The sequence below is a fragment of the Diadema antillarum genome, unplaced genomic scaffold, assembly GCF_040938485.1.
Source record: "Diadema antillarum isolate AM-2024a unplaced genomic scaffold, OU_Dant_1.0 seq00000507_RagTag, whole genome shotgun sequence".
In the NCBI taxonomy this organism is placed as follows: Eukaryota; Metazoa; Echinodermata; class Echinoidea; order Diadematoida; family Diadematidae; genus Diadema; species Diadema antillarum.
Genome location: NW_027271462.1, coordinates 2,866,648 through 2,888,926, shown reverse-complemented (window position 1 = coordinate 2,888,926; position 22,279 = coordinate 2,866,648). Strand labels below are relative to the sequence as shown.

The window sequence follows — 22,279 nt, the reverse complement described above, 5'->3', positions numbered from 1 at the left end:
TTCTGGCTGAAACACTTCCATTCCAAACAACAGCAGCAGTCACAACCAGAAAGAAAGCAAACATACCTTGTAGATAAGGGAGTCGGGTTCGTTGAACTTGCAGGCATTGTCAAACATAAGGAGAAAGTCATTGACCATGTCCTCCAACTGGTCATAGCCCCTGGACAGGATCTTCTGCTGGATGCGCTGCATGTCCATTGGCCGCTTGATGACCTGGTAGTACTCGGGGTATTCCTGCATGGGATGCATATGGAGTTCAAAAGTCATTCAAGGCACAGGTCATACCATCTTGGCCCCACAAATTCACATCCAGACTGACTTTCATATTGTTTCATATATTTTGATCCTTGCCATATTATTGGCTGAAGAGAAACAGTCATCTGACAGATATATTCATGGAACATCAGCAAAACATGGTAGCCATTTTACTACACAGCATTTGATAACCCTTACAGGGGAATGAAACCCAAATATTCATGTGGATTGAGTGAACGGAGCAATATTAGTAGACCACATCATCAAAGTCTGAGGAAAATCAGAAAATCCACTCAAAAGCAATGAATATTTGAAAGTATTGGTGCAACCACTGCTGGATGAGAAGACGACTACAGTTTGTGATGTCATGTATGAACAACGATATAAGGAAAAAATACACAGAAAATTCCACAAGATGTCATTTTCGTGAAAAGTACACATTCCCTTGACTTGCTGCTGGCATGTGCTTAGGGTGATATCATTCTTTCACTTCTGAAAGAGATTAAAATGAAGTGCTCTTTCATTATGCTAAAAAAAGTGAAAATATTTCATTGTTTTGTATATTTTCTTTATATTGTTGTCATACATGACATCACAAAATGTTGTAGTCTTCTCATCCAGGAACGGCTGCACCAAAACTTTACAAACTGATTACTCTTGAACAGATTATTCAATTTTCATCAAACTTTGCTGATGTGTTCCACAAATATTGCTGTATTCAATTTACATACCTATTTTGGTTTCATTCTCATCTAAACCAGTCAGACCGCAGGAAGGTTCTTTTACTACCATGTAATCTGGTACTAAATAGAATACGGGTTGAGAGTTTTTTCTACAAATTTTTTGTGATATAATTAGGTGTTTTCCTCCCTTTAAACTCCAAACACTCACATTCTTCGAGGGCAGCCTAATGAAGGGTGGAGAGAGCTCCCTCCCGTGCTGGTCGGTGTAATCCTTGATGGCGTTGAAAAGGTCGTTCAGCTTCTGTGCCGTGGGACTGAGGGTTTTGGCCGGGGAACGCTTCACTGGCGTCTTCTTCTGGCTCTGGGACTTGGGCGTGCTCCGGCCCGAGTCCGCTACAGGATCAGCGCGGGGCAAACCAAAACCACAAGGGGAACAGCATAAAATCTCGGGCTACTAGCACTTCCAGTTGCATACTGAAATCATCTCAAAACTATTCAAACTGTGGTTACAGCTGGAAAATCTTCAGGCTGTGTAAAAACCTATCAGAGCATGATGTGACAGTTGGATACAACATTGCTACTGTAACTCACATCTTCACATTCTCTAATACATACTTTAAAGGCATAATTTACCATTTGCAGATGAAACAAAAACCCAGCATTAGTGCTTTAAAATAGTTCTGAAATGTGAGTTAGGGATAGAAACAACCACTGTAAAAATTTGAATCAGTCAAATCGATGCTAAGTATTGTTAAATATAGAAAATGTGACCAATAATTATACTAAAAATTTTTCCAGACTAAACTGTCTACAGTTACGGTTTATTGATAAAAATATATTTTATGCTTTATTGCAAAAAATGTATATGTTAGGATGTTTTGTGGTACAACATACATACACATATGCATGAAATGTAATATCTTGAACATTTTTTAAGTCACTGCTCCCAAAGGTAAACAGGACCTTTAATGATACACATCATTTTGTATCAACAATTGTGCAGTTGGCAAGAAACTTTAGCTGATGGCATAGGTCTTCACAGAAATTAGTTTCAGTGAACCAAGGCTCTCTAACACCAGTACAATGGTAAAAGCAGTGCATACTGCCACCATGCTAACCTGTTTACTAGCAGAGTGACTTATCACGAAACTACTGTCTACTTGTAAGACATTTCAAGTACCGTAAATCTAATCACGCACATATCTTCATTTTTGTAGCATATTGCCTATATAATTTTGACCCTATTTTTTTCCACATATCTTTTTTTTTCCCCCACATATTTTTCCCACATCAGAGGCCCTGTTTCATGTAGAATCATGTAACTTTAATTTCTAAAACTTAAATAGTAACTATACTAAAATTCAAGCATAGTCTTGATTCCAGACAGGACATGGGGGTTTCTCTTCTTACCTGGTGGCAGAAAGAAGCCCAATTCTTTGCACTTCTCACTTAGAATGGTCTCGAGGAGATTGGCGTCTTCATACACCATGGAACCCTCCTCGTTGTAGTGCCGGGCATTCTCGAACATCAGGGCAAAGTCCTTCATCAGGAAATCCTCCGTCGGGTACTGCAATTTTGAGTGGATCGAGATCAAAATTTTTCCAGTCTGATTCAATGAAATTATGCTTCCACCACCTTCCGTGACACACAAATTATCAGCAGGCAAAAATGGCATGGAAATACCACAAGATGGTCAGTATCATTAGGAGCAGGCAGAGTTTTTACAGGGGAGCTCAGAATACAAATGATCACTTTACAAATGGGCATAAGCAGGTAAGATTATTCAGGCAACTTAAACCACACCATTAGAAATAAAACACAGACCTAAAAAAAAAAGGGAAAAAAAGAATTGGGATACCAAAGAGAACAATAGATAGACATTTAAAATCCTATGACATCCAATAGTCTGACATACATATGGAAATCCAACAAGACACAACAATTTTAACATAATCCTTTTCCTGAGTAACTTCCTTCATGCCTTACTTCCAACTATTTTGATTGACTCGCTGGGAATGTTACTTTATCATACAGATATATCATGAGATAACTAAAGAAACGATAGGGTTGCCCAGTCAAATGCAGAAGAGGGATGATGCCAAACTTCTCCATCCCTTGGATGACTGCCATGGAGGCCCTCACCTCCTCTGCTTCCACTTAGTCCTCCTCCTCCTCTTCCTCCTCATCACCATCATCATCATCCATCTTCATCATTATCATCATCCATCTTCATCATCATCCATCTCATCATCATCATCATCATCATCATCATCATCATCATCACCGTCATCATCATCATCAACATCACCATCATCATCATCAATTCATTATCATCATCATCATCATCACCATCATCACCATCATCATCATCAACCAATCATTATAATCATCATCACCATCAAAATTGTTGTCGTCATCATGATCATCATGATCATCATCACTGCTAGAAGCCGACACTCACCCTGTCGTGCCTGATGTTGCCCTCGATGGTGCGCATGTCGATGGGTTCCGTGATGATGTGGTAGTAGTCAGGATACTCTTTCTTTGAAGGCTTCTCCATGAAGAGACCAATGGGGTTTCTTCCTGTCCCGTCCTGACGAAAGAATGAGGCCCACTCGCATCATAATACATTGATGCATCAAACACACTGAATATTGGCACAAAAACCCACTGCCTTTGCTGAAGATTCTCAATAACTGCAAAATTTTCTGCGGTTTACTTTTTGAATTACTGAACTTCACAATGACTTATCTGAACCTCTTATCATTTTGTCATGCTTCTTTTTATTCGTTGGTTTACATCTTCCAAAAACATATATACACACAGTCATGTACATATTCTCCATTATTTTAGTAACTTGAACATGTATCACTTAAAACATACTTTAAATACATTGATTCATATGCTCTGTAAGGCTATTTATTCATGAAATTACTCATGTTGAAAATGTAGAATATAAACAGTACAATTATTTATCAATTACATGTACTTTTATCTGAACCATACTTCGTAATTTGTGTCTCAATGAATCTTAGAGGTACCTATTGAACAATGTACTTGGATTGGAATTATAGTATAGGATGATTACATGTTTTGTGTGTTTTGGAGTTTGCTTGCTTGTAATCATGTCTCGACACTAACTTTTTTGTTTGGTGGCCCGATGGGGCCACCAAAATTTTACATTTCAAATTTTTGGTGGCCCGAGAGAAAAATTTGGTGGCCCGAAAAAAAAAGCAATAAAAAACATTAAAAGTCCTTTTTTTTATGAGTCAAATATTTAAGTTTTATGATAGTAAGAATTAGAAGTTGGACATATCTACTCATAAATAAACTTCAACAAACTTGCAACACTCACTCTCAGGCACTCATTCAGTCCTTTTCATCCATCCTTTAAACAAATTTAACTACTAATTTCCGGCGCAAAAAGTTACGAATTTATTGACATACTTTTCAAAAAATTTTGGTGGCCCAAGGCGGGCCACCAAATTTGCCCTTTTTTAAAAATTTGGTGGCCCGACTTTCATTTTTGGTGGCCCCGGGCCACTGGGCCACCGTTAGTGTCGAGCCCTGTTGTAATGTTGCACAGAAAGGTACAGGAAACTACTGCACGATTCACTTCATAAAAACATAAAGTGAAGATTCATTTCTACGCCAAATGAAAGTAATCATGTATGTATGCTATGCCGTTAAAGATTTCTCCAAGTGGCTTGCCTGATATTGCACTAGAGTTTGGTAGAGCGTCATCATCTTGGTCTTGAGGGTAGACTCGGCATCAGATCTCCTCGACTTCCAGGGTGGCACCCCGCTCCTTCTCCGCCTTCCTCCCTTTTCACTTCCACTCTTCTCACTTCCTCCCTTCTCACTTCCTCCTTTCTCACTCCCGTCATCTTCACTCTCGTATTCCTTCTGGGGAGAAAAAGAACATATATTTATAAACACATCTATGTTATTATACCACATCCCGCTGATTTTTCTTGCAGGAGAACTGCAATCAATTCTTTCGGAATATCGTTTTGAATGCAAGGATGTATGCTGCAACAATTTCACAACAAAGGCACGCTCACTATGAGGGTAAATTATATATAATGACTTCCGAGATTCCAAAATCTTGCTTAGAAAAAATGCCATAACACAATCATTCTTCACAAAATCTCAAAAAAAGACATAGACTACTTTCAAGGATGAATAGATCTACAAGTCCCATAGAGTTAAAGGAATGATAGTTTACAGTTCAAAGGAATTTTAATGTAAAAACAGACACACACAAAGTTAGTTCTAAACAGATGCTGCGCTTGGCAGGCTGTGACTAAGATTACCTGCGGTAAGCACGACTCTTGCATGATAGGCAGTAGTCAAATTTCATTATACTTTGTAACATCCTGATGACCACTGATTACACACACACACACACACACACACACACACATACACACACAACAGATGAAGAAGCATCTCAACATGTGATTGCTATCTCGAGACATGTAATCGCAAGTCAGCAAAATCTTTCATGATAATCAATATGTAACTATACACATGGAGAGCAATTATGCTAATCTCTTTCTTACCCATGGTTTCATGCAATGTACTCTTTAGATTTTCCTTTTCTTCATTTTTTTCATATAATAAGCGACATAAAACATTTTTTCATAGAATTTGAAGTATTCCCTATGACAAAGGAGCTCATCATTAACTTTCATGCCACTGTTTGCGCTAGACCAGCACATGCGACATGTACTATACATTACATCTTAACCTGTTGAGGACGGACTGATTTTGCTACAACACTCATTTCGCATAGACACCTGCCCGAGTATACTCAAGACTCGTCCTCAACAATATCAATTCCACACATACAGCAGATATACTCTAAATGCCATACATGTATATCTAGGGAGTCTACTTTTTCCTCTCAAAATGTACATTCTTTAATGACACTATTCTTACTTACCTTCACATCACTCTTGTCTAGTTCCTTCTTTTTGTGAAGCATAGCCCTGTGCAGCGTCTCGGCATCCTTGTAGAGCTGTGAGGCGGGTTCGTTGTACTGGAAGGCGTTCTTGAACACCAGCTCCAAGTCAGCACCGAGTTCATTCAGATTCTTGTACTTGTTGATCTGCCGCAAGATGGTCGACAAAACAACAAAATAAAGCACAAAAATTACAGAAACTCAATTCAGTTTTACTTCCTTTTCTTCTAATCTGCCCAATTGCCCTTGAAACAACAATCTTAAAGAGGGTTAGGAGGGATTTTAATAACAGGCGGAAATGGCACGCCAGAACTAGCTTGACACAAACAACTACAGTACTGGGGCAAGGTTTGAAGTGAAGATAGTAGTCAGGGTCACGGTAGCTTGAAGCATTGAACCTCAAAACATCCAGCAAAAACATAGGAAAAACGGATTTATTTAAAATCTGTTTGAATTTTTGATGAGCACACTAGACTTGCAGTGGCATTGAAATTTGCCAGTGTATATTCACCCGTTCCTCCCACAATTTTCTGAGTGCCTTCAATGCCGCAAAACGAAATTCTTTTTGCAGGGCAAAAGAGAATGGACAGGTCGGTAATCCACCTGTGCGGTGGGCAGTCAAGCGGCACATGTACCCCCTTCCATGGTCAACTACATGTGCTATCGAACAGTGGAAATATCGACTAGGCGCAAGGTTATGAATAGAGCGTGCGCTGATGTGTTCACAAAGTCTTTTGTTATACACAAAAGATGCATCTAAACAGGGTCAGCGAAGTCAATTATCAACTGAGCTCAACCTTGATCGCTATATACATCTTTACACCAGTTTTACAGCAAAGCAAGCACACTCACTACACTGGAAAAAAGACAAATAATACTGCGATAAACGCAATTTTCATACAGAAAGAAAACAGATATCGATAGAAGAAACCCTAATCTTTCTAGTAGAGCCATTTTTGTGGGCAGCATAACACAAATTAACATGAATTCAGGCCATGAATTCAGGCACTCCTGTCTACATTTTGGGAACCTGGTATACCACGTTCCCGTATAGAACGGGTCAATGTACACTGTGGCAACGGTTCTAGCATTGCCCACTATCATGGTCAGGAAGTGGAAGGGGGAGGGGAATAGATGGATCTACCAAGCTTGACAATTCCTGGTAGCAGCTGACCTTGAGTTTTGACCTGATCTTTGTCAGTGCCAGCGGCTTCTTGATCTCCCGGTAGTAGTCTGGGTAGATACGGCTGTTGGGCAGCCTCATGAAGGGTTCCGACAGCAGCTGGCCCAGCTGGTTGCGGAAGTGCAGCACAAAGTCGAAGAGGACGTGGCGCGGGTCGCCACTGTCAGCCGAGAAGCTGTCGTCGTCCTCGTCGTCCTCATCGATGTTGAGGGAGCCGCTCGGAGTGGAGGTCAGGGAGGGGCTGAGCAGTCCGTGGGACGCCAGCGACGACCCGATGCTGATGGGAGTGTTTTTGACACTCTCCACGTAGCCTGCCAGGTTGAGGGCTTCGGTGATGGCTGACTGTGCGTGAGCTAGGGCTTGCCTGGAATAAGATTTGTTACGGATTAAACGAAGAGTTTGAAATGGGAACAGTTACAGCAAAACATACCAACAATATTTCAACCAGCAATATCAAGTGAGGAAAATCAGCTTTAAAAATACTTTTTTCGCCAAAAGAAGTCTACAAGCTTTATCGATTCCATCAATTATATAGAATAGATTGTGACTAACATTGATAAATCAGTGCATTTATTCTTTTTTCACTCACTTCAGCTCTAAACAACAGGAACCAAAATCCCAACTGGAACTTCATAATCATATGCTCAGACTCCTTCATGATTGGTAAAAACCTAATAAAATTGCTGAATTTTTCACTTCCTAAAAGTGAGAATGCTTGCCATCTGCTAAAAAGCTGAAGACGCCAACAACTGATCATACAGCTTTACATTTCACTGATTCCTCTCACATCCCTCACAACACATCAAACATTTAACCCCTTAAAATAACTACGGCATTGGAGAAGCTACAAATGTACATGTACAACCTCCACAAACCTTGCTTTACTCGCATGGTGGACATCCCTGCCTTGGCGTTCCAGCTCGGCTTTCTTGGCAACGATCACCTTCTTCAGCGTGACGGCATCCTTGTAGATCTGGGAGCCCGGCTCGTTGAACGTCTTGGCATTCTTCACCATCAAGGAGAGGTCTTTGTCGAGGTCTGCCAGGCGGTCATACTTCTTGTTCTGGTTATCAGGTCACAAGCAAGAGAGGAGGCATTTGAAAGGAAACCATGCCATGATAAATCAAAGTATTGACGCTTCATATACTGCTGCCTGTAGTCAGGCTGTCTGTAGGCAACTGCAGTCCTTTGCCGACATACCTTAGTTCTCCTCACGATTTTTTAGAGACAGAATAATCAAACACAGCTTTGGTCAGGACTCTTCATGATGTTCCATAAACCATCTATACAGTATGCCCCCCCCCCCCAAAAAAAAAAGAGAAAAAAAAACTACAATTGCATTTTCGCATTGATAACTTCCCAGTATGATTAAACTGTCTGAATGCTAAATCAGAGTCTTAAAATATAACATCTTAGCTATATTTAGCAGAAAATCCCATTCAATTTAGGTAAGTGGGCATAGAGAAATATGGATCGTTCTAAAGCATGTCATGGGTCTGATTCTTTCAAGTTTAGCACTTGGATGCATTTGGAACTGTATATTAGTGTGTAAACACAATGGACAGAACTTGGAGGAAAGGGATTCCTGACATGCTCTCTAAAAATCCTGATTTCTCTTTGGCCACTGAATCAGGATAGGGTTTTCTGTAAGATTCGGGTAATCAAAGTCATTACTTAAGTCATAGTTTCACATCCTGACTTTGTATTTGGATTGATTCACTATTTTTCAAAGTTAACATTGTGGAGGGTCCCGTTGGAATCTTTGGGGAGACAGACGGTACATTATTATTTCACCATACAAGGACTACCCTTCAAACAACACAACTTTTAGTCTCCTCTGGTTGCCACAAGCTGACACTTACATTTGCCAAAATCATTGAAAACAAGGAAAAGTAGAAATTACGCGGTGCGTAATATATGTCCCCGCCGGAAGTAGCATTTTGTAACAAAATGTGCAATATAGGTAAAAAATCAAGGTCAAAGGTCAAACAAGTCAAAGGTCAAAATTCTGTGTAGAAGTTTTGAAGCCCTCACCTAGTGCCATCACATAAAGCAAATGGAATCGAAATTGGGTTAGAAATGGCGAAGGAGTAGCATTTTGTAGCCAATGTACAATATAGGTCAAAAATCAAGGTCAAAGGTCAAAGAAGACAAAGGTCAAAATTCTGTGTAGAAGTTTTGAAGCCCTCACCTAGTGCTATCACATAAAGCAAACGGAATCGAAATCGGGTTAGAAATGGCGAAGGAGTAGCATTTTGTAGCAAAATGCACAATATAGGTCAAAAATCAAGGTCAAAGGTCAAAGAAGTCAAAGGTCAAAATTCTGTGTAGAAGTTTTGAAGCCCTCAACTAGTGCCATCACATAAAGCAAACGGAATCGAAATCGGGTTAGAAATGGCGAAGGAGTAGCATTTTGTAGCAAAATGTACAATATAGGTAAAAAATCAAGGTCAAAGGTCAAAGAAGTCAAAGGTCAAAATTCTGTGTAGAAGTTTTGAAGCCCTCACCTAGTGCCATCACATAAAGCAAACGGAATCGAAATCGGGTTAGAAATGGCGAAGGAGTAGCATTTTGTAGCAAAATGTACAATATAGGTCAAAGGTCAAGGTCAAAGGTCACAACTGAAATTCTGTGTAGAAGTTTTAAAGCTCCCATGTAGTGCTATCATATAAAGCAAACAGAATCAAAATTGGCTCATAAATGACAGAGAAGTAGCAAATTGAACATTTTGATCACACACGGACGCACACACGGACGGACGGACGCTACGACGGACGGACGGACGGACGCACGGACGGACGCACAGACACACACACGTACGGAGCCCGTTTCATAGTCCCCTGCTCGAACTCGTTCGGCGGGGACAATTAGATATATCTAATTGACTATACATTCTTCAGCTTCATTTTCTATATACATTTTGTACCAGGTCATGATGAAGAATAATAACAATAAGAAAACTCATTGTAACTTTTGCAGAAGCCACATTAACACAAACCCATTATCCACCTACAATGTCTTGTTCAGTTCAAAAGAGGAAAGCAACTAATGGGATGTAACACTAGAGAGGGTAATGGCTCAAATGGAATTTGTCATTTTCTGTTCAATTTCAGTCATCCGTCCTCATTCTCACCTTTATCTTGACAGCGATGTCACACAGGTCGATTGGATGATCGATGATCTCGTAGTAGGCAGGGAATTCGTGTTGCCGCGGCAGCTTGCGGAACATGAGACTGACGATGCGTCCCGTGACATCGCGGTGACCCATGACGGCGCTGAAGAGGATTTCCAAGGGGTCAGAGGGGTCGTCCACAATGTAGCCACTTTCCTCCACTGGACCCTGGGGGGCGGTGTTCACTTCGCTCCCTGCTCCACTGTCAGCCATGACTCCTCCACTCATGCCTGCACCCTCCTGTAAATAGAGAAACAACAATCAATATATATATCCAAGAGCAGCGCTGCAAATTGCAAATGTTTTCTTGGCAGTGCCTTTCCTCTACAGTAGTGTTTCACATTCACAAAGAACTTGTATCTTAGGTTTGAGTTTCTTCAGTTTGTCTCCCTCTATAAATGAATTTGTATATCCACAAATTTTCACTTGTAGAGGGAGACAAACTGAAGAAACTCAAACCTGAGCCTTCACCCCTCTGAATAATATCTTTCTTTCATTTTACTTGTATCTTAGTATCATAATCTGACATTTGTTGTGATGAGAGCTTGAGCTGAATCCCTCACAAGCTCAAAAAGCAGTAATAGGATGACTTAAGTTTTGCTGCGGGCAAACTACATGATACTACACACAATGTCAGCTCAAACACTGAACACATATTGGTCAAGACACAGTGCAGACGGTATAAGATTGGAAAGACTGCAAAGAACTGTCTATAAACTACATACCACGAACTTTGATGAAAAGAAAAAATCTGAACAGAATTTGAACAGTGTGGAAACATTAATTGCATACAAACATGGTGCAGCCGTTGGAAGTATTTTAACTTTCAAATAAACTCTTTCTTTTCTCTACAACAAATTTCTCATCAGCAGTATGAAATACTGTGTTAAATTTGTCAATGGCGTGCACTGAAAATAATGCCAGAAGAGACGACAGAAAGCTTGGTTGGAATGTGCCCAACTCTCTCTCACTGAAGTGATTGGTGATTTGAGAGATGGCTAAAACTAGTGACGAAAGCTACATCGAATGTCAAACAGTTCAACATCAACACATTAAAACACAGCGTCACAGCTAAATACAATCAACCTTGCTTAAAGGGGATGGCTAGTAACTGATCAGTGAGAATCAGGTGGAATGCTGGAGGATGATTGTTCCAATCCTTGTGGGATTCATTAAAGAGTACATTATATATCTATTGTTGTGTGAAAATGATTTGCTTCAGAATGGTCTCATATTCAAGTAATGTGCAGTTTAATGTTTCCAGGTTAGCGTGCCTGGTCAGTGATGGGGCATTAATCTGTACATTACTTGAATATGAGACTGTTCTGAAGCAAATCATTTTCACACAGCAGTAGATATATGATGAACTCTTAAATGAATCCCACAAGGATTGGAACAATCATCCCTCAGCATTCCCACTGATTCCCACTGATCGGTTACTAGCCATCCCCTTTAAGTCGACCTCACATAAGTCGAATAATCACCTAAGTCGAAGGTCTCTTCTCTTTATATTCTATTGACTTTAATCCCTCATAAGTCAAATTTTCTGTAAGTCAAAGCTTTCGGTCTAAATAGATTTGACATAGCAAGGTTGACTGTACTTATTTTGTATCCATACATATGTCTCAAATCAAATCTTTTAGCTGGACAATGAATAGAGAAGGAATATTTCTTGCAGTGAGTCTTATCTTTGATATTCAGCGAGCAATAATATCTTTGGGGTTCTTTGCTTTCTTTCGGTACATAAAAAGGCAGCCATATGGAACAACAGTAACAAAAAACAGTATATTTAACACATACAAGGCAACACCAAAATATCTGATATACTGATAGACAAGAAAATCATTTTGAAAAATAGCAATAAACTGCATGTAATAAATGTGTGTTCAACAGCTGAATACTGTATACGCCTAAAATTTCACGATGTTTTTATTTTCACGAATTTCGTGAGTTAAGTGCTATTCACAACTTAAAAGACGCTTGAAAATATTGACTCTGAGTCTGATATTTAATGTGATGTGCATGTATACATTTCTCTCTTCGGTACTTACTCCACAATCACAAATTTAACCACTCCCAAAATCGTCAGGAAGTCCCGATTTGCAAAAATTTAGACTCGCTAAATATATGGCGTATACAGTAAACTGTGATGTAAAAGGGCTTGTTACATATTGGCAAAACATGGATTATTTTCATAATTCATTGCAAAATTGTTACTTTTTTCACTTTTTCTTTGCAAATTCACTAAGCTAGGATTTTTACAGCAGGTTGCGGTTAATCTTGAAGTATTCCCCAACGTAACATTACATGAAAATTCAATTAGTTTTCCTGCAGAGAGCAAAGTTTCCATTTCAACCAAAATTACCAAAGTGACAACATATTAGTTTTCAAAGCAGTACAAGACAAACATATTATTTTCAAAAAAGCAATGAAACACTGTTTTCATGCTATGAATTAAGATTCGCAGAATTACAAGAACCTTGGAGTGATAATGCAAGAAAGAAAATGCCAGCGTTGAATTATGATTATTAAGAGAAGCATGTTGCACTGTGACTAATGGACGAAGATACAAGTTGCATTGCATATATCTTTGTATGGCCATAAATTAGAAATGTCTGCAACAGTCTGAGAACTTGTGGAGCATTTTGTTTTGTTTTCTACTAGGTCACTGTGACCAAAATATCTTCTCCATGAATATTTCCTTAAGTGCATGCAACATTCACATTTACCTGTCTATAAGTGAACTATGACTTGAACTATCCACAAGAATGTGACATTATTGCCACATCACAATTAGTGTCATTTTCTCTGTTACCGCCCTGGATTAAAAAAAAAAAAAAAAAAAACATCCTCACTTCTTGCCCACACATCCTCAATGATAAATTATCAGTAGTGACATTAAGTATTTAAAACTGTATAGCTACGTATCACAGAATGCACAAAATCTTTACGGCATATTGGGGAAGACGCATTCTCATAAGTGCACATGGGAATATGATTACAGCATAGATACTACAATAGGTTTAGGAGCTAAGTGAGCGAGTAAGGCAAGTGTTTTGATGACTGACCATGGAGGGGGGAAGGAAGAAGAAGTCTGCTTTATGTCATTGAGTATTGCAGATCAAATCATGATGATTTAAAGCCGTGCTTCTCCACTTTTTTTTTTTTCAACCCGAGGTCCACTTTGGCACCTACAATTTTTTTTTTGGCCCAGTAAAATCAAATACTGTAAAACGAGAAATGTTCGCGTGCATTTTAATTTCGCGAATTTCGCGAGCGCGAAGATTCGCGAAATTAAAATGCACGCGAAAAGTTCTTTTCTACACTGTATGCATTGAATACCACTTCCAGTTCGCGAAAATTTCATGCCGCTAAAAAGGCCGTCGGCTCCAATTCGCGAAAAATTCATGCCGCGAATATATCATGTTTTACCGTATGGATCTTTTTTACTTCACTTTTGGCTGACATCGCAGCCCTCGTGGGGAAGCAGGGATTTAAAGTATCATAACCGCAGTGATGTGAACACAAACTTCACACAGCTTTGTGCTACTTCTTTTTCAGTATGACACTTTCTGAGGTAAATACAGTCTTACAGGTATTTCTCATCTTTTATTTATTTATTTTTCTACCTTATTTTTTATAATGCAATGCATGTATCCCCACATCACAATAAGACAGTACAAAATCTCTTTAAAAATAGTGCTGGTTTAGATTTGACTTGCAGTCACACAAAAAGAATAATCAAAAAAATACTTTTGAATAAATGGAAAACATTTCTTTAATACATCAAATCACAAGTTACAAAACTATTTGTTTACAATTGTCTTTTGTGCTAGTGTTTGCTTTTGGTTAATTGAGGTCGTTTGAGAAGCTGACCCTAAAGAAACTCATTTACTAATGCAAATGTTATTACACTAGTATATATAGAGGCTACATATGGTTGTTGTATTAAATGGAGCAATAGTGCATTGACTTTTTCATAGTGATATGAATGATGGACCGACAGCAGGTGGGGCTGAACTAAAAATGCCTGATAATGGATGGTCTTTCATTCTCTTTCTCTCTCTCTATTTATCCCAATATAACTGTGTAAATCATTTGCCCATATAGCAGTGAGGAAAGGATCCACAACATTTAACAGGTAAGTGCCATTGTACTTCATGTGCACCCAGAGAGTAGTAATAGTTGCTGGTTTAGCGAGAATGTGGATTTGTTGCACCCTCGATTCAAATGATTCATTTAGCCTGAACTAGCCGATGAAAAACAAATACATGCATTACATGACATGACATGAAATTTGGCATTCAAATCAAATTAAAAACAAAAAAATAGAACAATGACCCTTATATAAGGGAGCAGCTCATTCTGCACCATCCTCAATTACATGCAGGGAGACAGGAACCATTAAGGGAGACACAACGCATAACACACAATTGGAACTTCTTCACATTCCACAGAACACTCCTTCCATATAAATCAGTAGTACCCTCCATTTGTATGGCATGAGAACACAGCATGAGAGGAAAGATGTAGGTATATGTTTGTTCGCTTGCTTTCATTTTTTTAAGTGATTATCGGTAGCATTAGTGATATACCCAACGTCTCAAAAACATTAAGTTTGCACAAGAGATTTTGTCAATGCTCTGCCCCCTTAAAAATACATCATATTTGACAAAATACTTCAGCAGGTCAGTTTCATTTGATTGCCTTTGATTGCTTTCTTTTCTTCCACTTTTTTTTTTTATACAAGACACAGCACAATGTACAGACATGGGTGACAACTTTAAATACAAAAAAAAAAAACCAATAAACAAATTAATGTGACTGATGTAATACCTGACCGGCAAACCTAGACTCATACCCAGCCACTTGGAAGGCTGGGATATGAGGCTGAGAGTACTCCCGTTTCTTTATGAGGATTATGGGTGCTTTCGGGGGCTCCACTGGTTTGTACGAGGTGTGGGGCCCCACACTGGCACTCAGCTGCTGGAGCTGAAAAAATGGTACAGGTGGTGGGTGACCCAGCAGAATTAGCAGTAAATGTGGCGTGGAGAAATGTGGAAGAGAAATCATTCATTCATATTGTCATCGGGTGACAGATGCACGCTGCCATCTTTCGCTTCAACCTCACAAAGAATTAAAGCATGGCAGTACTTTGATTGTGGAAATAATTTGGTGTCATAGAACATATTCTTTGCATTTATTTCAATTACAGAAATGGTTTTTAGTCTGCTCTTTACCGAAACATGACCATCAAATGCACCTCAAGTTCATCTCCAAGTTCTACTACACAAATTTGACCAGAATTAGATTGGCTTTAAGGAATTCCTTTTAAAACTCAAGACAATAAAAAGAATGTTGTTTCTCTTGACTCATCAGATGTATGATGTTTCATTTCAATAAACAAAAAATCAAGACATATCATGGCATGCAAACCTTTCATAGCTAAGCTACAATAAACACTGTTATGTGAACAAATCACACTGGAATTTCACTCTCTAGATTAGTATCTAACGAGCAAAACGGAAGTTAATAGAAGCATCCCAAGGCACTGTTACTTATTGAACTTTAATATGATTTCAAGAGGGAGCCAAGAATTGGGATTGGCAACATCACAGAAATATTTGTACTTTACCTTACTGTGTGACTTCTTGACGTAATAAATATGCTGGCCACAAAATGAAAGAGGAACACTGACAAATGATGTGATGTTTAATGGTTCCTAACGGTTGCAGTCATCTCTAGCAAACCCTCCCAACTTCAACCAATTTTACTGTAAGATGACATTTGGTGTAAGGATGGCACAGATCAACATTTAGGTCAAACTACCTGCTACATATAATTTATAATCAACAAAGGTATTATTTTTTCCCCCTTTTATTTCATTTGAATACCTTTCACATCCTCTCATTGCATTCACACAAATTGGTAGAAAATAAGATTTTGAGGATTTGGACTTATGTCTGGGAATTCGGTGTTATAATGACCCAAGGAGTCATCATTTCAAGCTGAAATCAACGGCTTTTTACTTGATACATTTATCATGTTTGGTATATTAGTGATTTTACTATTAACTTAAAGTATACACATACTATTAGCTCACAAAATTGTCCTGACCAGGAAATAAGAGCACACATATTTCTATCACAGACTCTACAAGTTTACAACAATCAGAACACAGACTCTCTCTCTAATGTCATTTTTCTCGAGTAAAGTGCAAAAGTGAATGGCAGATAATTTGGGGTTGCACCTTTTAGTAAACAACCGCCAACAAGCTGGTGTCTCTTTCTCACCTGCGGTTCTTCGACGGCTGGCGGAGGGTGTCTGCGGGCCTCCGCTTCCTCCAGTAGTTCTCGTCGTGACTGGAGGAAGACCGTCCAGAGCTCGTTGGCATCCCGGTATTCCTGCGAGTTTTTCTGTGGGTAAGAATACAATCACTCACTAAATCAAATGGTCTTCACATCATGAACACACTTTCTTTATGCTGTCCTTTAATATCTTAATTGTTAGGCAACTCTTCAACAACAACAACAACAAAAAGGTTCTATTTTTTTTTCACCCCTCTGAATATCTTTCTTTCAGGTTCTATCACTTTTAACTATTAAAATCTACACCCATTAATGACTACTCCTTTAACAGCACACGATGTATGTACAAATCCTTGTATAATAAGGGTGAAATGAAAGTGCGACCGTCAATATTTTCAGTATTCTGAGTGCATCACTTTTGCTGCCATGAAGTATGTTTAAAGACAATGCATTTTAGCTCAAATTGAGGTCTACTATACATTTAACTCCATCTTTCATTTTTGTAGCACTGCACCATGGCTGAATCTCTGCATAGTAATAACCTGCCGTTGTCCTAATCAATTCCATTAAAATTGCACGAGATACGAATCTTGCTTGAAATTTTTGGTGCATCACAGACAGAGGCTCAAAATTATGTTTGATCTGGGCCGACTTGATCTCACCTTGTAGTACGCCTGTGCATTATTCACCATCAGCTCCACATCGCTGACCATGTCATCCACTGTATCATACTCCTCAGTCTTGATCCGCTGCTGGATCTTCAGCATGTCGATGGGGTTTGAGACCACCTCATAGTACTCTGGAGCAGACCTATGCGTGGCAGAGAGAGGGTGATAAAAGTTATTCCATTTAGGGGTAGTAGGCTTCTATTGGTAAATAATCAAAGCGGTGGGGTTCTTACACAAATAACAGCCAAGTGTAGCTTTCAATGATGACTCAGCTCCCACTGGACTTATTCAATTTATACTCCCATACCATTTTTTTCAGTAAAACCTTTGATTGACTGAGGCACTGCTAAAAAACCCTACATACTAGTAACCAAACTCTCAGGTACATGCCTGTATGAAGGACTTGACTATGCCTCAGATGAATAGATGAGAGGAAATTTGAGCAACAGATTCATTTATCAGTGTCATACCCACAGGCAGTCTGATTGAAAGCTGGCTTTGAGGAATGTATGCTTGTGTGGGGCATCGTGTATATAAGGTTTTACAGAACCAAAGAGGATCTTTACAGGCAAACTTGAAGCTGTTTTATACCAGACTCTTTCCCTCCTATTCTTGCACTGCACGCATGTTTCACAGTTGCACACTCTGTGCCTTTTTGTGTTTGTTTTTCATCACAATGAAAACTTTTAATTTCATTTTTTTTTCAAAATGAATGAAATGCCCCACAGGTCTACCTGGTATAAAGATACCTTGTACATGAACAGAGGCATTGCATTCATAGCTTCTTTGTGATGTTAGGCATTTCAAAATATTTCGGAACCTACTGTAAAGATACAGAAAACTGCTTTAAAAACTTTGCAAGTTCACACCATGGTCCAGTTGGCTTTTGAAATAAAATAAATAGAAAACAAACTATTAGATCATGAGAGGTTTCATCAAAGTTGGACCTTAAGCAAGAAAATTACAGAATTTCACAGTTTTTTTTTTCACCAAACACCAATATCAGTGACAATGTGGAGGCCATTTCAAATGTCAGCACAAACCTCACACTGATCTAAAATCTAAATGTGTGAATGTTCACTTACGTTCCCATTTGCCATGCAATTAATGTTTTTTATGTTCTTATTCTAATATAACTATGCACCTCTTCTAATTTTTGTGTTGTTTTCATTAATCTGTGAAAAGGTGTAAAACTTCAAAATTCCATAACTTTCTTATTCTAGGTGAGATTTTTAATTACAAGTAAATTTCTACCTAGACCCTTTCTGTACCGGGGACTTTGGATACTGTAAAAGTGGTTTCTTTCGCGTACAGATACTTTCGTGGTTTCCATCAGTGCCGACTTTTTCGCGTGTGTTTAAATTCGTGGTCGGCAAAATCTGTGAATTCAGTTGGCAAAAACTGTTTTATTTTGCACATGAAAACCCAAACTATAATCCAATAATTCTTTTATCTATTAAATAGAAATTAAAAATAAATGCAGGCTTACCTGAAATCCCGTCTCTCGAGTACTGCATGACATGCTTGTACCTACATTGCGCGGTATCGCTGTGTGTGTGTTGACCATCAATACACTCAATGCGCGAAATCTTCATGTGTGCATGAACGCAATAGCGTTGTAACAAGCAACAGTGTTGTAACAGGCGGCGAGTTCAAAACATTTTCGCGTGATGTTAAATTCGCGGTACAACCTCAAAGCGCAAAAAGTGCGAAAATAAAACCACCGTGAAAGAAACCACTTTTACAGTAGTGTGTACAATGCTATTGTGTTTTCTGTGGTAATCGGTACTCAAAGCACACAAAATGTCTATGTTCACTTGATTTCACTTAAGGTGCTAAAAGTCAACTTGAACATGATGTGGGTCAGTACTTATAATTCACTAGATCCATCTACTGAGCTAATAATGAAACTTCACTTGCCTCCTCTTTGGTACTCGAATGAGAGGTTCACAAACTAGCCGTCCTTCTTCATTTTTGTGACTTCGGATAATTTCATAAAGCTCCTGTATGACTTCACCCTGTGAGGGAACAATCAAATAACACAAATTAACATTGCATAAACAAATTTTCAGCATAAATATCATTATTCTCAAAAATTCAGAATGAAATGTTCATGAGCACTGACAAATGCATTCCACAAATACACCTCATTATTGTGGGGGAGGGGGGGGGTTTGAGAGAGAGAAAAAAAAATAAGACTATTTCAATTGTTTTCCTCTATGGCTTTCAAAATAAGCAAACAATTTGAACTATTCTATACATTTCCTTTTATTAGAAGACAGAGTGCTAGACACAACAAAACACCAGCCTGATGTTCATGATTTTCACAAATGAATTCACAGCAAATTTGCTCACGATTAACATTGACAAATGTGTTCAATGAATAAGCACTGTATTATTGAAAATTCAACAAATTGCACCTCAAGTCTTCTCTCTGGCCTACAAAAATAATTCAACAAGAAAAGTACACACTTCAAACACTTTGTTATATGCATGTCATACAGAATGACACGAAAGACAATATGTCAACAATTACCAACTACCACAATGATTGATAACAACAGACCTCGAGAAAACAAAAGCAAACTAGTTTCTACAAATTCAACATAATTCTATTCATTGCATTTTCAAACCACAATGATTTAACAGCATCAGCTATTAAATGTTGTTGTTGCTGTTTTGGGTTTTTTTGACTTGAAGAAATAATGATACAATCAAATCTGTCTATAACAGCCACCCGAGGGAGACAAAAAAGTGGCAATTATAGACAGGTTCTTTAACATGCTTTTTCTCTCGGAGATATTTTTTTTTTAGTGGTCGTATATGGCAGGTAGCCACCATAGACAGGTGGTCGCTAAGACAAGTTTGACTGGATTATACTATGGGTAACTTTAAAGACACTGCAGTATGGTGATTTTCTTTGAATTCTGTTTTGATTGATCTACTTTCATTCCCATCTTAGGTTTTATTGGTTTATTGTGTGATACATACATACAACTGTAGTCAAACTCTTCTGGTAGTACAATGTGACACAAATGAGCAAACAAACAAAACCCAAGACACTGGTGGAACACGTACAACATCCTGGACATTTACGGATCTCTTTCTCCTCTTAATGGTCAGGGTTGTTGGTGACGTGTGAGGTTCATCGTCATCTCTTGCCTCCGAGGTTGTAGATCTGCGACGCTTGGACATCTTTGACCTACACCTTCTCTTACAATTGATGGCTGGAATCTGAAACAGAAAAAAAAAGAGGACTTTGCTAATTTTTATCACCCATCATCCCTGAAGTTAAAATCAACCAATTTCATTGCAACCAGACTTCAATTTAAGGACTGCACTAGCTTGTCGTCATCTGCTATTGCATGCAGTGTGCTGAGCAAAACACGACGTCATTGCTCATGACTGAGTATTGTTGAACGGTGGCAGTGCGAACCGCCGCGTAGCCATCATAGGCGAAGTGTTACGAGTCTGAGGTGACAAACATGATGACGATGTCATGAATCCAAAATCAATGCGATCAACGTGCGCTGCTTTGGGTTTTGGATCCCAATTGGAACAGCCGTGTAGCGACACTTGTGTATAGCGACAGGGCTGTGTATAGTTAGCCTGCTGCATGCTGCATGCCATGGCCAACGCCATAATAACGGTGATAACAAGCCACAATAGCGTTTCTAATATATGCAGGTACTAAGTAGTTCAGAGACACAAAATGCAATTCATGGGACTATGTAAACCTGCCACAACTAAACAATGCACAAAACGAAACGCAAACGAGTACGGTAAAATTACGAGGAGATATGATTACATACTGCTTTGAACAAAATTTTTGAGTTATGTTTACAGATTTCCATAATATTTACCTAATTCAAGGCAATCTGACTCCAATTTATGATGAATAGACTCTAGTTCTTGACAACACCGAATACTGAACAAAGACCCGCGATCCACGGAGCATCGGGGTATAAATGTTCCACCTAAAGCTGGCGCTATTGGGTGAATGTACAAAAAGGATGTCGATCGACCCCCTTTTCAGTCTCGGACGGATAAGACAAACACAAAGCTAGCCAGAATTTTCACTGGTTTTATGAAAAGTTAACCCAGATACAAATCGTAATGATCCACTCTGCTGCCCACTCTTCAAAATCATTTATTCGTCCATTAACCCACCAAGTGGCATGAACACATTGATGCCGTGTGCATTTCGTATTGCCAAAGGTATTGGTATTTTTTTATCATCTGAGGCATTTCTCTAGATATATTCTGATTACTAGTACGTTATATCATACTTTATTTCCCATATCAATTATTGTGTGAGCTAGCTGTGCATGCGCTTTTGCGAATATTACACGTATGCACCATGGCGAACCAGTAAGAAGCGTGTCAAAGTGTCTCTCTATTTGTCTCCGATTTGTGTGCTGTGTGCGTGCATGAACATATCAATTATGTAATATGGCCTAGTCCAATGGAAATGATTTTTATAATTATGAAAAAATTGTTTTTATTACAGAAAAAAGCTATTCGAATAATTTCCGATGTATCTTTTAATGCCCACACTTCACCTCTTTTTTTCTCATTTGAAGCTTTTTAATGTATATGATATTGCTAGATATAATCTTGCGATTTATTTATATATGTGTTCAATAGGTTTATTACCCTCTAATATTTCTCCTAAATTCTTATTGAATAGTAATGTTTATGTTTATAACACCCGTCATGTTAATGATTATCATTTATGTTATGTGAGAACAAACATTTCTAAGAATACAGTTTTTATAAAGGTCCATTAATATGGACCGAAATACCATTTGATTTGAAAATGAAACCGTCATTGAATAGTTTTAAAAGACGTTACAATTTTTACTTTTGAATTCATATGAAGAGTTTGTTCGCAAAAACCGATAAGTCCATATTTACCAAATGGAGATATTTGCGATTATAGGACAAGAAAAATAAGGAGAATAATAAGAAATTTTTTGCTTCTTTTGACCATAACTTCAAAAATGTACCTTTATATGTAGTGACCAATATATTGTTTAAAGGG

General features: G+C 38.5%; 1 protein-coding gene across 1 annotated transcript in view; it reads right to left on the bottom strand.

The window, feature by feature from the left end:
• Positions 1-21,206, bottom strand: part of LOC139734053 (protein polybromo-1-like) — a 53,408-nt gene extending 32,202 nt beyond the window's left edge. Inside the window, exons 1-15 of the mRNA XM_071644869.1 lie at positions 21,099-21,206; positions 20,314-20,469; positions 19,156-19,253; positions 17,230-17,377; positions 16,553-16,675; positions 15,096-15,251; positions 10,221-10,499; positions 7,963-8,150; positions 7,079-7,451; positions 5,887-6,051; positions 4,650-4,844; positions 3,400-3,531; positions 2,349-2,505; positions 1,147-1,331; positions 67-234 (exon numbers count right to left, since the gene is read on the bottom strand). Of these exons, the coding sequence (XP_071500970.1) occupies positions 67-234; positions 1,147-1,331; positions 2,349-2,505; positions 3,400-3,531; positions 4,650-4,844; positions 5,887-6,051; positions 7,079-7,451; positions 7,963-8,150; positions 10,221-10,499; positions 15,096-15,251; positions 16,553-16,675; positions 17,230-17,377; positions 19,156-19,253; positions 20,314-20,430 (2,484 nt within the window). The 5' untranslated portion in view covers positions 20,431-20,469; positions 21,099-21,206. The remainder of the gene's footprint in view (positions 1-66; positions 235-1,146; positions 1,332-2,348; positions 2,506-3,399; positions 3,532-4,649; positions 4,845-5,886; positions 6,052-7,078; positions 7,452-7,962; positions 8,151-10,220; positions 10,500-15,095; positions 15,252-16,552; positions 16,676-17,229; positions 17,378-19,155; positions 19,254-20,313; positions 20,470-21,098) is intronic.
• Positions 21,207-22,279: the final 1,073 nt, after the last annotated feature.